This window comes from Suncus etruscus, chromosome 2 (genome assembly GCF_024139225.1).
Source record: "Suncus etruscus isolate mSunEtr1 chromosome 2, mSunEtr1.pri.cur, whole genome shotgun sequence".
NCBI lineage: Eukaryota > Metazoa > Chordata > Mammalia > Eulipotyphla > Soricidae > Suncus > Suncus etruscus.
Genome location: NC_064849.1, coordinates 32,757,199 through 32,773,051, shown reverse-complemented (window position 1 = coordinate 32,773,051; position 15,853 = coordinate 32,757,199). Strand labels below are relative to the sequence as shown.

The following is a 15,853-nucleotide window of genomic DNA, read 5'->3' as shown; positions in this document are numbered from 1 at the left end:
CACCCTCTGGGGCTCGAGAAACTTTCCCCTCTGGCCATTTCCCCCGGTACCCCCTTCCAAATCCCGCCCCACTGAACCTCACTGACCTCCCGGCCCAGGGTCAGGGAGGTAAGCGCATCTCTATGACCGCTCGACAGCTGGAGCGGCCTCTCGGGGGGGACACAGCTTCGTAGGCCCCGCCCCCGGCCCAGCAGCACCTCTAGAACAGGCCGACTGGGAAGAGGCCCCTCTCTCCTCCTCTTGAAGGCCGGCGGAATAACTCTATGGTTTTTCTCTCGCGTTTTTCTGACTCCCCAGGCCGGGAAGGGCTAGAATACCACCGAGAAAGTGGGGGCAGAGCGGCAGGTAGGTGTGGCGGGAAGTAGGCTCGGGGGCGGGGCTGAGCGGCGCTTCCTTCAACCATCGAGAAGGCGGGCTAGAGAGCCATGGCGGTAAGGGGGCGGAGTGGCTGGCTGATCCGAATCATGCTGCGGTGTCGCGAGCTGGGTCCAGAGGACGTTCGTGTCGGGGGGGCTTTTGCGTGCCTGTCTGGGACTGGGAGTGGGGTGTGGGAAGAGCGGTCTGTGGCCTCTTCCATGCAAAGCTTTTTTGGAATTCTGGATCCTCCTTTAGACTCAGAGGAGGTCATTGCTATCTGCTCACCCTGCTCGCGTGCCTGGCTCTGAGCAAAGTGGCTGGGGAGGTGGCCTAGACAGGGCCTGGCTCCTTCCCCCTGGGGATCTTACTCGAATTAGACTCTCTTATGGTGTCGTTAAAGAGGATTTGGGGGATTCTGGAGAATCTCCATGGAGAAAATAGCAATGGGCAATCTTTAAATGGAGGAAATGAAGGGAATAGAGAACTTGATTAAGGAGAAGGGAGATGGTTTATCTGTTGGTTCAACAAGGAATATTAGGAGTAAGCCCTTCAAGGCAGGCAGGCAGGCAGGCAGGCAGGCCCCGGGTTGAAGATCTATTAGGGATTCTGCCATTGTGGGAGAGTTGAAGCTCATACTTAACGAAGTAAGATCCTTGGGCCAAAGCGATAGCACATGTTGGCATTGGGGCCATACCCAGCAGTGCCTTATTTCTGGCTTTGTGTTTAGGGGTCACTCCCTGTAGTAGCCTGGGATTGTTTGGGTTGCTTCATGAAAGGCAGGTGTCTTGGGGCCGGAGCGATAGCACAGCGGTAAGGCATTTGCCTTGTAGGCGGTCAACATAGGACCGACTCCAGTTTGATTCCCGGCATCCCATATGGTCCTCCGAGCCTGCCTGCCTGCCTAACCCGACTTCTGAGCACAGAGCCAGGAGTAACTCATGAGCACCACCAGGTGTGACCCATAAACCAAAAAAAAAAAAAAAAAAAAAAAAAAGAAAAAAGAAAAAAAAAAAGGCAAGCGTCTTACCTACTGTATTGTCTCCAGCTTCACTAAAATCAGTTTTAAAGATATGATGGGAGATATGAATGGGCTAATCAGGCCTTGGGAATTCAGCATTGAAAGTAAAAAGATATTTGAAGGCCATTTTTTGGCCTTTGTGACTTTTGTTCCATTTTATGGAACAAGGTGAGGAGGAGTGATAGGCTAATGAAAAACTAGTTTGTAACTATTTGTATCTACAGCCGTGGGGTGCCCTGGCACCCAGGGTGCACCTGACTATCCCAGCTCTTCCCCAGGATCACAACCACATTTCTTATTCTGATATAAAGCTGGTTACGTTGTTCTCGCAGATCCCCATGTTCCACACAGCAGGAAACTAAACTATGGGTAGGCCGAAGAAGAGCAAAACAAGACAAGGAACCTGGAGGTGTCAGCTGTTATATCCCAACATTGTCCCACTTCCACAAAGTAAGGCACTTGGACACAAAATAGCACTGACTTGTCTCTCCTGCCCTCAAACTTCCAGTATCCTAAACTTTGTCCTCTCCATGCTCTTCCTCTCCAGGATTTAAAAGTGTCTCAGGGCTTGTAAAGTTTGGTGCTGCACCTTCAAGATGCCCATTACAGACTTTATTCTGGCCCTGCAGCACAATCCCTACTTTGGGGCTGGCTTTGGGCTAGTGGGTGTGGGCACGGCGCTTGCCTTGGCTCGGAAGGGTGCCCAGTTGGGCATGGTGGCTTTCCGGCGCCACTACATGATCACTTTGGAAGTCCCAGCACGGGACCGTAGCTATGCCTGGTTGTTGAGCTGGCTCACTCGCTACAGCAGCCGCACGCAGCATCTCAGTGTTGAGACATCATACCTGCAACACGACAGTGGCCGAATCTCCACCAAGTTTGAATTTATCCCCAGCCCTGGAAACCACTTTGTCTGGTAAGCCAGAGATGGGCCCTGCGAGGGAAGGAAGGAGAATGAGGGCTGAGAGCACAGTGGGTATAGGGTGCTGGCCTTGCACAAGGCCAACCTAGTTCAATCCTCAGCACTTTATATAGTCCCTGGAGTATCTTCAAGAATGATTCCTGGGGGCGGAGCAGTGGCACAAGCGGTAGGGTGTCTGCCTTGCATGCGCTAATCTGGGACAGCAGTTCGATGCCCTGGCGTCCCATATGGTCCCCCCGCCAGGGGCGATTTCTGAGCGCATAGCCAGGAGTAATCCCTGAGCGTCACTGGGTGTGCCCCCCAAAACAAACAAAAAGATCCCCGAGCGGGGCCGGGCGGTGGCGCTAAAGGTAAGGTGCCTGCCTTGCCTGCGCTAGCCTTGGATGGACCGAGGTTCGATCCCCCGGTGTCCCATATGGTCCCCCAAGCCAGGAGTAACTTCTGAGCGCATAGCCAGGAGTAACCCCTGAGCGTTACCGGGTGTGGCCCCCCCCCCCAAAAAAAAAAAAGATCCCCGAGCACAGAATAAGCCCTGACCACCACCAGATGGGGCCTGAGCCACAGTACAGCAGGTAGAATGCTTTGCATGCAGCCAACTTGGGTTTGGTCCCTAGCACCCCATATAATCCCTGAGTGCAAAGCCAGGGCTAAGCACTGAGCAGCATCAGATGTTGGCCAGAAGCAAACAAAGTAGAATAAGGGGAGCTGATGTGACCCCTTTCCCTTCCCCTTTGGACCTGGCTTATTCAGGTATCAGGGGAAATGGATCCGAGTGGAGCGAAGCCGAGAGATGCAGATGATTGACCTGCAGACGGGGACTCCATGGGAGTCGGTCACACTCACTGCTCTGGGCACTGACCGCAAGGTTTTCTTCAACATCCTGGAGGAAGGTGTGTGCCGGACTAGGTGGGCTGTAGGTGGGGTGTGGGCTGAAGGCCTGGGGGTAGGGAACATCTGAGCAAGAGCTGATTGGAGTAGAGTGATAGGGGACCTGAGCGATGGGAACAGGGTGCTGGAGGAATTGTGGGGCCCAGCTGAGTGGCAGAAGGAAGCATTAGCTTTGTCTTTCCTTCCCGGTCCCAGCCCGGGAGCTGGCTCTGCAGCAGGAAGAAGGGAAGACTGTGATGTACACTGCCATGGGCTCTGAGTGGCGCTCCTTTGGCTACCCCCGCCGCCGCCGGCCCCTCGATTCCGTGGTTCTAGAACAGGGTCTGGCTGACCGAATTGTCCGAGATATTCGGGAATTCATCGATAACCCCAAATGGTATACAGACAGAGGTAAGCCTCAATGGGGGCAATTAAATCGGTTTGGTCATATTTAAGATGGTGGGAACTGGCTGGTCTCTGGGCAGATTGGGTGAATTTATTTGGTTGAGTTAATTTTTTTATTTGGAGCCATGCTAGTAATCCTCAAAGACTAGCCCTGTGCCAGGAGTTTGATAGTGTCTGGGGAACCATATATGGTGTCCAGGAAACATAGTCAATCTTCTGTAAGGCCAATGCCTTAACCTTTGCACTATTACTCTGGCCCCAATATGGGGTAAATTTTGGGATCAACCCAAGTGATGCTCAGGAGGCTCAGGAGCGCCACTGGAGTTTCTTGGCCAACATGGCCAATGGTTTAATGCCAGGACCTGAGGATGCCCCGTGGTACCAAGGATGCCCTGTCACAATAGGGCCTCCCAAACCACATCTAAAGGTGTTTGGGAGTCTCTAGGGCTTCACCTGGTGGGGGTAAACACCACAGGTGGGGTGGGGGTGGGGTGGGTTGAACACCACATGGTACCAAGAATCAAATCCAGGCTAGTCACATGCTAGGTCTGAGCCCTGACTGCTCTCTCCAGGCCCTGATAGACTAAGAAAAGGTGTTGGGAAGGTGGTTTCCAATGCCAATGTTCTAGGTCTCCAGTGGATATCTAGCAGCATCCCACATATTGCTGTTAGACTTTGGTTTGCTTTTGGAGGTGGGGGGCACTTTCAGTGTTCACTCTTGGTGGTGCCCAGGGGACCATGTATGGTGCTAGTGCTAAGGATTGAACTCATATCCTCTGCATGCAACGCAAGTGCCTTCCCTGACTCTGACATTGGGTCCTGGCTGTTGTAGGTATTCCCTACAGACGTGGCTACCTGCTCTATGGGCCCCCTGGTTGCGGAAAAAGCAGTTTTATGTGAGTAGAGGCCAAAAACTGAAACCTAAAGCCTGAAACTGCAACTGAACTGGGATGAGGGGGTGGCAGAAATGGTTATGGGGAATGGGACCAGGACAAATGCGTGTAACATGGGGTGGGCAAGAGTGGGTGTGGATGGTCCCGGCTGCTGGACAGTGCTGTAGGAATGAGGCCTGAATGTGGGGTGCAGGGAGCTGCTGCTGACTTTGTCTTCATCCTGCCTGTCATAGCACAGCCCTGGCTGGGGAGCTAGAGCACAGCATCTGCCTGCTGAGCCTCACTGACTCCAGCCTCTCTGATGACCGGCTTAACCACCTGCTCAGTGTGGCCCCACAGCAGAGCCTGGTGCTGCTGGAAGACGTGGATGCGGCCTTTCTCAGCCGAGACCTGGCAACTGACAGTGAGTGAGGGTGGGCAGGGAGGACTCGAAGAGAACAGTGGGAGGAGCAAGGAAGGCTGATTAGCACCTCAGCCAGGCGGCACTAAGTGGGGGCAGGGAGTGGCAGGGATGCTATTAATTGAGGTCTGTTTTATATGGGGTATGGGGCAAGTTGGGGACCACGATACTCTGGTCTGTTCCTAATTCTGAACTCAGGAGTGACCCTTAGTGGGCCGCTCGCTGTAAGTGCCTTCCCGCCTATTAGCTGTGTCTCTGTCTCTCCTTTCCTCCCTCAATTGGAGGCTCTGAACACCTGCTCTCTCTCTGCTTTCCCTAGACCCAATCAAGTACCAAGGCCTGGGACGCCTCACCTTCAGTGGACTACTCAATGCATTGGATGGTGTGGCGTCCACTGAGGCACGCATCGTGTTCATGACCACCAACTATGTTGACAGGTAGGAAGATGAGTCTTAGGTGTGACACTTGGAGGAGCACTGGAGGTGGATGTCATTTTTAAATTTTTTCTTAAAAAATTGGGCATATGGGGGCCGGAGAGATAGCATGGAGGCAGGGTGTTTGCCTTTCATGCAGAAGGGCAGAGGTTCGAATTCCAGCATCCCATATGGTCCCCCGAGCCTGCCAGGAGCAATTTCTGAGCATAGAGCCAGGAGTAACCCGAGTGCTGCTGAGTGTGACCTTCCCCCCCTAAAAAATGGGCATATAGCCATGCAATGACTCTGGACTCTTGTCTTCTCTCAGGCTGGACCCTGCCCTCATACGCCCTGGGCGTGTGGACTTGAAGGAGTACGTGGGCTACTGCTCACCCTGGCAGCTCTCTCAGATGTTCCAGAGGTTCTACCCAGACCAGGCACCAGCCTTGGCCGAGACCTTTGCTGAACAAGTCCTCCAGGCTACAACGCAGATCAGCCCTGCCCAGGTGCAGGGCTACTTCATGCTATATAAAAATGATCCTTCTGGGGCTCTTCAGAACACTGACACCCTGAAGAGGTAACATCCCCTTGTGGAGTTCAATAAACGCCTGCCACTGCTTCTGCTTTCCACCATCCTTTTACGTTCCCTGCTGCCCCTTTTTTGGTTCAAACTTGGTGATGCTCAGGGGTTAGTGCTGACTCTGCACCCAGGAATTACCTCTGGCAGTACTTGGGCAAATATAATCCCATGTAATCCCATAGACCAGGGATCAAATCCAGGTTAGCTGCACAGAAAGCAAATGCCCTTCGCACTGTACTATTGCTCTAGCCCCTCCCAGTGGTCCTTAGGCTCAGCAGCCAGCAGACATACACAACCACAGCTTGAGATACGGTGGTTGAGCAGGATAGCACAGCTCCTGTGAAGGTGCTCAGACCTTACCTAAGTATCAGCAGTAGAATGTCATCACCTAGAACATTGATGGGAAAACTGTGGCTGGGAAAACACTGGATGGACCTGGCACAGTCCTTTTAATGGCTTTAAAATGGGTATGTTGGGGGCCGGAGAGAAAGCATGAAGGTAAGGCAAATGCCTTGCATGCAGGATGGTGGTTCGAATCCCGGCATCCCATATGGTCCTCCGAGCCTGCCAGGAGCGATTTCTGAGTGTAGAGCCAGGAGTAACCCCTGAGTGTTAACAGGTGTGACCCAAAAGTCAAAAAAAAAAAAAAAAAAAAAAGAAAATGGGTATGTTGGCTTCACTAGTCTTTTTTTTTTTTTTTTTTTTTGGAAGGGGTCCCTGCTGTAGAAGGGCATGGATTCTTTTCTTTTTTGGGGACATATCCAGTGACGCTCAGGGGTTACTCCCTGCTGGCTATGTGCTTAGAAATCACTCCTGGCTTGGTGGACCATGTGGAGTGGCGGAGGATCGAACCACGGTTTATCCTAGGCTAGCACCAGCAAGGCAGACACACGTGCGCTACTGCTCTGGACCCGAAGGGCATGGATTCTACCTTTGGTCTTGCTAGAATTGAATCCAGGGATGAAGTGAGTAGATGTCACTGCCCCCTTTTGGGATGGGGAGGTGCCAAACCTGAGTGTTAGCACTCAGGGCTTACTTACTCCTGGCTCTGCACTTGAGGATCACACCTGGTAGGACTTGAGGGACCATATGGGAAGCTGGGGATCAAACCCAGGTTGGCCATATGTGAGGTAAATGTCCTACTCACCACTGGACTATCTCTGGCCCCTATCAACTGAGTATTTCAGTGCTTACAAGTTTGGTGACAGAAAGCTATAGGAACTTAACTGCACTAGTCAGTAGCCTAGGACCAAACTGCTTTCTCATAGGTCTCTGAAAAATTACAGCTCCAAGAGGCCCTCCTCCAATATGAAGTGACATTCTGTACCCTAGAACTGTGGAGCTCAGGATCTTGTGTGCTTCAACACTACCACACGCCTGAGTTTTCTCAGAAATCCACATATTTGCCAACATGTTCTTGACCCTGAACTCTTGGGAAAACAGGCTTGAGCAGCAAGTTGCAGGCTGCTCTGCTAGGCTCTGGCCCTGAGGCTGAAAAGCCCCACTTCTGATCCAAGGATACCCAACTAAGCCAAATCTCTTTATTGTCCCTTTCCCACCCAAGTCCCCGTCCCCCCAGTAGTAGTGCTAGGAACCATCCTCGGATTCCAGGCTCAGGGGGTCCCTGCGGGATCCAGGCTGGTAGGTGCCCCGGCCTCGAGGCAGGCGAGGGTAAGAAGCTGCAGGCATCCGGCCTTTGGAACGCTCCCAGCGGGCACTGTCCCGAGTCCTTCGGGGTGGGGGACCCTGCCAGGTGCCAGGTCCCCTCTCTCGGGGAGGCCCTTCAACCCTTTGGCTCTGGGGTTCCAGCTTTAGATCCTTGGGGGTCCCCTGGGGAGCAGGCAGTTCATGAGGGCCACTGGTCCCTTTGGGGACATGGCATGTCCCTCCCTTAAGATGTCTTGGTTCTGGCTGTCTCCAGGAGCCTCGGCTGGCCTGGGGGGTCTCTGGCACGGCTTTCAGGGACACACCCAGCCGTGGCTGAGGTGGCCCAAGCCCTGGAATCTTCTCAGATGGGTTTTGGGCAGTCATGGGCAGAGGTGGCGGCAGGGTGGGCTGGGCCAGGGGCATGGCAGATGGTTCTGTGGTAAGGGCACTGGGTGGTGCTGATCCTCTGGCAGAAGCTGGATCTTGCTCCAAGGAAGCAGGAGGCTAGAGTGCAGGGAAGGAAGCATGAAGGGGCAGCAGTGGAGGTGCTGGGGCACGGCGGGGGCTCTGTCCCTCACCTGCTGGAGTCGGATGAAATAGCGGTTGCGCTCAGCCTCCAGGTCAATGATGCCGCCACGCTCCTGCTGCCGTTGATACAGCCGCTTACGCTCCTCCTGCTGGCGCAGATTCTCAGCGCTGGGCTGGTACTGTTCCTACGGGCCAGGAGTAGAGGCTGACTCCGGCCCTGTCCTGGCAGGCCCACCCAGCTGGGTTTCCTTTTGGATCATACACAGCAGTACTCAGGGCTGACTCTTGGCTTGATTCGGTGAACCATTTGGATGCCAGATATGACTGATTCCAGTTGTTGCCCTTTTGCAAGGAAAGTGTCCCCCAACCCCCCTCCTTCATGGTTTTGCCTCTCTGGAGATGCCTCTAATAGCTGAACAGCAGGCTAAAGGGGATTGAGATCATGGCATGGGGACACAGGCTTCAAATATGAGTCCTTGGTGCCAATCTTAGCACTGCCAGGAGGGAATGCCATATTAGGTGTGCCCCTAGAGCTATAAAAGGAGATGGGCATTTCCTCACCATGGGTTGTTGGGGTTCAGGAGCCGCTTTCAGCAATGCGAGGTCATACACAAGGGGCTCTCTGCACACGGGACACTGCACGGCCACCTTCTAGAAAGGAAAGGGATGCTGGAGGGAGAGCAAGTGTCCTCGTCTTGTAGCTTCCCAACTCCAGTACTGTCTGTGGTCCCCCAAGCCCTGCCAGGGATGATTCCTGAACGCAGTCATGCAGTTAGGCCTAAGCACTACTGGGTGTGGCCCTAATCTCAAACCAAATCAAAAGACAGGAGAAACCGGAGAGCAGAGAGCATAGGCCTTTCTCAGCCACTGGATAGTACTGGCACAGTGAGAGGTTGCACCCTCCTCCCCCAAATCAGCATGCATCACGGGGAGCTGTCCGGCAGGATGCCCCTTCCCTGTAAAAGGGGTGAACTTTTGTTAAGTCTGTAGCCCTCTAGAGGTCGGGCATTCCTGTGAGGGAGAAACTGGGTGGGAAATAGGATACTAGGGATGACCTGTTTGAGGGCAGAGGCCGCGCTGTGCTGCAACTCTTGTTCTTGAGACTGCAGCTCCTGCTCCATGTGCTGGATGTAGCGTGCCAGACAATGGCAGTGGAAGTAGTGGTAGCATGATGTCTTCGTGAAGGCCTCCTTCTCCTGTATAGTGGGCATAGAGCCATTTTCAGAGCTCCCTCTGGGCCCTTCACCACCCCTGGGTTCGAAGAAACACTCACCTGGAACCCATAGAGGCAGATAACACACTGGCCATGGGGTATGTTGTTATCAGTGAGAATCTCCTTCCCTTTCTGCGAAGAGGAATGGAGGTGGCATTCAACTTCTGAGAACCGAACTATGCTCTGAGGTGGCATTCAACTTCTGAAAACTGAACTATGCTCTCTCGGGTCCATGCATGTCCATTGGGGGCTGCTTCCCCTCCTTCCCACCACAGCTGCTTAGCTGTTAAAGCTAACTGGCTGGTCTCCCCACTCATGAAAGTCACCTTTATTTATTTATTTATTTATTTATTTATTTATTTATTTATTTATTTATTTATTCTTTTTCCTCTCTGAAAGTCACCTTTAACATATTGTATCTTGGGGATACAGGGAAAGAGTGTTCTGTTAAGGCTCAGATCCTTAACAGGTAGCCTTTGTAGATTCCCCCACATGCTTTGAGCATCACCCTCCCTTCTTTTTCCACCCAAGAATCTGTCTTGGCAATGGCTTTCAGGAAATCAAGACATCAACCTGAGCCTTGAAATAAGGGGCCAGAGAGATAGCATGGAGGTAAGGCGTTTGCCTTGTGTGCAGAAGAACGGTGGTTCGAATCCCGGCATCCCATATAGTCCCCCTGAGCCTGCCAGGAATGATTTCTGAGCATTGAGCCAGGAGTAACCCCTGAACGCTGCCGGGTGTGACCCAAAAACCAAAACAAACAAACAAAAAAAGAAATATGCCTGTGTACTGCTATTTGCCAGCAGATGAACCCCACAAAGCTCAAAAAGCAACAAGAGGCCTGAATCAGAATTGTGGTGGTATTTGGCTCCAGGCTACTCTACTTTCCTTTCCTAGAACATTATTTTTTTCTAGAAAAATAAAATGGGGGCTCCAAAGCGATTCCCAGGTAACTACGCAAGTGATTCAGGGCAAGGGTTTGAAGATATGATACTGCTCAGGCACTATGGTGCTAGGGACACCCAGACCCCTCTGGCAGTGCTGGGGCCCTCAGGATACACAGTGTGGTGCCAGATATAGAACCCAGGCTGGGTACATAGTAGGCACAAGCCCTAAGAATTGTACCATCTTTCTTCCTCTGCATTGTTGCTGTTTTGCTGTAAGGAGATGCCACCTCCATTCCAGGCTCTGGTGAGGGGCTGCACCTACACCTGGCTATGATGCTCCCACATCTGGCTGTGGTGCTTGCCAACGTTTGCACTAGTTGTGCTCAGCTATACTGCTTATGGGGCTCACTAGGGCTGTGTGGAGCTCATACCCTTTATGCCCACCAGGGCCTACACTTCTGCCTGTCTGCTAGTCTTGAGGCTACATCTTTGGTTAGGCCACTTATACACATGGCTGGAAACTGCTTGTGATGCCCAACCTCAGAGTTGGTAGAGCTGCCAGGACAGTGCTTTGGAGCATGTGGTAACACTGAGGATCAAATTTCCCAACATTTATGTGTGGGAAGGGTATTTGAAGCTTTCCATCTAGGTCCTCAGTGTTTTCTTAAACACGAAGAGCAGTGGAAGTACAGGACTAGTTGCATTTTCACTCTCAAATGAGCAAAGTTGTGGATGTGTCTTTAGTGGTTCTATGCGGCACTTTGTGGGAGTAGTTTTCTCCACTGGCGAAGAAACTCAGCAAGGCTTTTGGCTTTTCCTGGCCAGCCCAAATGGCAGACAGGTCTTCAAGTGCTTATTTGTACTAACACCTTCCAAACCAGCTCATTATCTCCTGCTACTTTTAGCAATTAGTACCAAGAGTACCAACAGTACCAAATGTAATGAAACTGGAGCAAGGAAAATTAAGTCAATGGGGGGAAGGAATGGTACTAGGATGCTAGGACAGGGTGTCTGAGAGAGCTATTTTGGAGGGACTTTTTCTGAAATGAAAGGGTTATCTTTTGGGATTCATTAAGACCTTACCTAAACCTTTCTGTCAGTGGTTGACCCCAGAGATAGGCCTCCCTTAAGAGAGTGACTGTTCTAACTTAAGGGAAAGATGCTTCCTTGCTTACCTCGATGAGTTCATAGAGCATGGCAGTGCCTAGGCCATCAGTGGCCACGTGGCTCAGTGTCTGGGAGATCCTGGAAGGAGAGGGCAAACCACACATCAGGCCTGGCCAGTTCTTTACTGGGCCTCTCTGGACCCCAACCCTCTCTCGAACCAGCCCAACTTACTTGTGGATCTGCTCATCTGAGAGTCCTCGAGGGTTCCGGATAGAGATGAGCGGCACCTCGTGGGGATACTTGGGAGAGGAAACTCCCAGTTACAGCTTGGGTAGGGCCTTGCCCCTCCCCACCCCCTCGCCCTGACGAGGGGGCCTCACCTGTGCAGGGACCTGGAGCAGCAGCGTGCAACAGACGTACTGGGAATCATGGTCCTCAGCAGTGGCTGGGTGGAGGGTGATGGAGATCTCCCATGGTGAAGATCTGCAGGGGATGAAGTGAAGATGGTTATGACCAGGCAGGGTCTTCAAGGCTGGAGATGGTTGTGGGCAGGCTCCCATAAAGACACTCAGGGAGGGAGAAGAAATGAGCACTGGGCTCTTTCATGGGGTGGGGGGATGATGGGAAAGATCAGAGATTCTCCGTCTCTCTGGAGAGACTGCACATGGAATCCTTGCATGATAAAGCACCTCCTCCCCTACCACCCCCAAACATACATACCTGCTGCTTCCTTTAACCACCTGTAGTTCATCCAGATAGATAGACTGTAACACCTCCACTTCAGAGGGAAGGCCCCTAGAGAGATGGGGACACGCCCTTACTATTGCCATCTCCCTGCCAAGGCCGGCAGAGACTGGCTTTGTAAGAACATCACCCCTCATTCTTTTTCCAAACAGAGGCAGTCCGAGAAGTCAAAATGATGTGCCTCATTTCTGCCATTATAGCAGGACACAGATTCCCAGAGAGTAAACTGAGGAGCCCAAATCTCAGGGCCCACAAGGTGGAGCTGGTTCCTGGGCCCTGTGAGTTTTATGTCCATCCACAGCCACAAAGCTGTCTCTCCCTAAGCATCAGACTTCCCAATACTCCTGGCTTTTTTCTTTTTCTTCTTCCTTTTTTTGGCTTTTAAGCAACATCCAATGATGCTCAGGAGTTACACCTGGTGGCTTGGGGGACCATAGCCAAGGACCGAACCCACTGAACTAATCTCTCTGTTTCCCCCTCCTAGCTTTCTCCATTCCTACAGATCACTGAGATCCTATTGTTCTGGTTCCTGTCTATACACCTGAAAATGCCAGTCACCCTAAGGAGGCAGCAAAGAAACCAAGGAGATACCAGCCTAGAATAAACAATAGGTTGAGATGGTATAAGGGGGTTCTGCCCTTAAGGAACCATCAGCCTTCACAAGTACTTAGTCCTAGGTACCAATCACCAGCTAAGTGATCTGAGTACTTAGCATGGTAAGGCTATTCTATCAAATACAAGATATTCTATCAAATATAGATAACAACTAAGCACTATTAAAAAAACGAGTAACCAAGCATTTATTAGATAAGTAATCTGAGCAGTTACTTAGCTCTGTAAGGGTTATTATTCTACCAGATAGTATAAATATTCTCTAGGTTGGGGCCAGAGGGATAGCACAGCAGCATTTGCCTTGCAAGCAGCCGACCCACTACCTAAGGTGGTTGGTTTGAATCCCTAGCGTCCCATATGGTCCCCCTTGCCTGCATATGAAATATGCTATTTCTGAGCATATATCCAGGAGTAACCCGAGCACCGCCGGGTGTGGCCTCAAAACAAAAACAAACAAATAATATATATATTCTCTAGGGTAACTGTTAAAATTTATAGTGATTTATGTGAAAAAAAAGTTGATTTATATAAAATAGTATCTTGACCAAATGGGATATAGTGTGTAAATAGTTACAAGTATACATATGTAGAGATGAGTAGTAGATAGTGCCACAACTATTAAATTTCACTTTCTGGGGCTGGAGTGATAGCACAGCAGTAGGGCTTTTGCCTTGTATGTGGCTGACCCGGGACGGACTTGGGATCCCATATGGTCCCCTGAGCCTGTCAGGAATGATTTCTGAGTACAGAGTCAAGAGTAATGGTCAAAACAAACAAACAAATAAATTTCACTTATTGCTTACATATATCCTTCTTCCTTCAGACAGTTAGTGTCTGTCTTTTGGATATTTACTGTCTAGTTAATCTACTGTTCAGACCAAAATCAGGAGGTAGAGGGTGTCCTAATGTAAAACCACCAAATGACTTTAGTTACAGAAACAGGTATACTGATGCTGACACTGAAGTTCAAGTGCTTGGATTGATGGCACTCAGGCAGTACATGGCAAATCCCTCCTTTTTTCCAAAGGTGCTTCTCTACCAGGAGCAGGCAGCCTCTATCTATAACTATACAAATATAGGTGCAACCCAAACTTAAAAATGTGATATATCAGTGTTACTAAAGACTTCAGTGTGAGGCAGATCCCTCAAACTACAAAATGGGTTATAGTGAAGTAGTGGCTATGAGGGTTGCTTCAGAACAAAGTATGGCTGCTACCCAATGCTACCCTCTCCATGGCCCAAAGCAGCTACAGGTCTAGAAACAAGCTGAGAACAGAGATATTTATTGGTGGTCCCAAAAGTGAGCATTACTGCACTTGATAGGGAAGGGAGGTGTAGTTCAGTGCTGTTCCTTAAAAATAACAGTATACGGTCAGAGTGATAAAACAGTGGGGAAACTACGCCTTACACATGGCTGACCAGGGTTGGAGCCCCAGAACCTCATATGGTTCTCTTGAGAGCCAAGAGTAACCAACTGGGTTTGTACCTTCCCAGAAAGGTAGTTCAGTGGGTTGGGTGTTTGTCTTGCACACAGCCAACCTGTTTGATCCCTGTCACCACACATGATTCTCTGAGCCTGCCAGGAGTGATCCCTAAGCATAGAGATAGGAGTAACCCTTTAGTATCACCAGGTATGGCACCAAAGCAGAAATAAACAAAAAGGAAGGTAGTACAGTCAGTAGAGCTTTTGCCCTGTCCATGGCCAACTTGTGTGCAACCCCCAGCATCTCTGTTGGTTCCATAAGCCCGTCAGGAGTGATTCTTGAGTGCAGAGCCCAGAGTAACCCCTGAGGATCTCTGGTTGTCCCTCCCTCCCCCAAATAGGTAGACTGGTGAGTTGGAGAGATAGTTCAGTAGGTAGGGAGTTTGCATGTGGCTGACCAGGGTTCAATCCCCAGCACATCATATAGTCTCCCAAGTGCCATGAAGAGTGATCCCTAAATACAGAGTCAGGAGTAAGACCTGAGCAAAACACTGGGTTTGGGCACAAAAGCATAATAATAGTAATAAAAGGAAGACTAGGGAGACGTGGGCACTAGGCGCCTTTTTCCAAAAGGGGGATAGTTTGGGCACCTGTGCTCTAGTGGCAACACAGGCACGCCTGAACCCATGAGACTGGGAGAAGCTAGTCACTTCCAGGCCCTGCATCCCTCATTCACTAAAGCTGTATCGTGATCCTGGATATAAGAGACGGAGGAGGTGGTGGCAAGAGGGGTGACCAGAGAAAGGAGTGGGGCGATTAGCCCAAATCCCAATATCTTTTGTTATCTTTCTCTGAAGTCTAAGATACTCGTGAACGGGAGGCTTCTGGTGCCACAGGTGCCACAAGGAGCCTCTCCCACACTTTGAGGTGGGTGCCACACCCACTTTCCACCAGGCAAGCACTCATGGCTTGCCCCAAGCCGCATCAAACAGCTCATAAATGGAGAGTCAGCCTACACTTGGCCTCTTTCCAAAACCCAGCGTCCTTCAAAGTTCTGGTTTCTTGAGAAGAACCAAGAGAACTGTGTGTGGTAGTGGTGGTGGACAACTTGATGATGGGGGGACAACAGCCTTCCTTAGGGTTGGTGACAGCTCCAGAAATCTTAGGCGAGCTTTGCAAAAGTATATTTGGGAACTGGAGGCCAAGGAAGGTGGGAGGGAGCCTGGAGTCAAAAAGAAAGGCCGGAGAGGGGATCTGATGGTCAGGAGTCCTCAAGGGATGCGAAGACAATCAATCCACTCCAGGAGGAAAGGGCCGATCTGAATCCATGGAGAGGGGGAGAGACTCTGTCCACGACACTGCTGGAACTCGGGGCGCCCCGCACAGATCCAGAGCCCAGCGTCCCCTCCACCCACCTAATTGAAGCTTCCCAGTCCCAGGAGCTCGCTCCTTCCCTCCATCTCTCCCTCCCTCCGGGAGAGCTGTCATGTCAACAGCCCGGCCACCTCTCAGCCCTCTCTCCGCTCCCGCTCGCCCGTCCCCCGACCTCTCCGCAGCTGCCGCTAAGCGCTCCGGCCCGGTTGCAAGAGGCGAAGCCAAAACCCCACGGCCGCCCATTTACCAGTCCTCCTCTTCTGCAGCAGCCGACGCAGACGCCGCCATGTCTTCTCCAGCCCACAACCGGAACCGGAAATGCTCCAAAACCGAGAGTTAAGGGGGCGGGAGAAAAAAAAATAGCCTGCAGCCGTCTCCTAGCAACCGCCGACTCCGGGGTCCTCAGTGGGTCCTACCGGCTAGGAGGAGCCGCGGAAGTGCCTGAACTAAATGTCTCCGAGAA

The 15,853-nt window shown here is 51.4% G+C and overlaps 2 protein-coding genes across 3 annotated transcripts; one reads left to right on the top strand and one right to left on the bottom strand.

Moving 5' to 3' along the window:
* Window positions 1-415: 415 nt before the first annotated feature.
* Window positions 416-5,894, top strand: LOC126000868 (mitochondrial chaperone BCS1). Of its 2 annotated transcripts, none has more exons than XM_049768035.1 (8): window positions 416-431; window positions 1,923-2,291; window positions 3,048-3,187; window positions 3,381-3,575; window positions 4,402-4,465; window positions 4,696-4,865; window positions 5,182-5,299; window positions 5,604-5,894. In XM_049768035.1, exons 2-8 carry the CDS (start codon window positions 1,972-1,974, stop codon window positions 5,854-5,856), a joined length of 1,260 nt encoding a protein of 419 aa, XP_049623992.1. In that variant the 5' UTR covers window positions 416-431; window positions 1,923-1,971; the 3' UTR covers window positions 5,857-5,894. The 2 variants fall into 2 exon arrangements, with proteins under 2 accessions (XP_049623992.1, XP_049623991.1); XM_049768034.1 differs by lacking the exon at window positions 416-431 and adding an exon at window positions 1,366-1,825.
* A 1,488-nt stretch (window positions 5,895-7,382) lies between these two features.
* On the bottom strand, window positions 7,383-15,684 carry RNF25 (ring finger protein 25). The gene is made up of 10 exons (XM_049768028.1): window positions 15,638-15,684; window positions 11,958-12,032; window positions 11,618-11,720; window positions 11,469-11,536; window positions 11,306-11,375; window positions 9,304-9,375; window positions 9,086-9,226; window positions 8,592-8,678; window positions 8,081-8,215; window positions 7,383-8,006 (listed from the first exon to the last, which is right to left on the bottom strand). Exons 1-10 carry the CDS (start codon window positions 15,676-15,678, stop codon window positions 7,443-7,445), a joined length of 1,356 nt encoding a protein of 451 aa, XP_049623985.1. The 5' UTR covers window positions 15,679-15,684; the 3' UTR covers window positions 7,383-7,442.
* Window positions 15,685-15,853: the final 169 nt, after the last annotated feature.

Coding starts and splice junctions, on each gene's coding strand:
- LOC126000868 (XM_049768035.1), top strand. CDS start 1,972: ATGCCCATTACAGACTTTATTCTGGCCCTGCAGCACAATCCCTACTTT. Junction 2,292..3,047: donor CCTGGAAACCACTTTGTCTG/GTAAGCCAGAGA, acceptor TGGCTTATTCAG/GTATCAGGGGAAATGGATCC. Junction 4,466..4,695: donor TGCGGAAAAAGCAGTTTTAT/GTGAGTAGAGGC, acceptor TGCCTGTCATAG/CACAGCCCTGGCTGGGGAGC.
- RNF25 (XM_049768028.1), bottom strand. CDS start 15,678: ATGGCGGCGTCTGCGTCGGCTGCTGCAGAAGAGGAGGACTG. Junction 11,721..11,957: donor GTGGTTAAAGGAAGCAGCAG/GTATGTATGTTT, acceptor CATCCCCTGCAG/ATCTTCACCATGGGAGATCT. Junction 8,216..8,591: donor CTGAACCCCAACAACCCATG/GTGAGGAAATGC, acceptor CCTGGCCCGTAG/GAACAGTACCAGCCCAGCGC.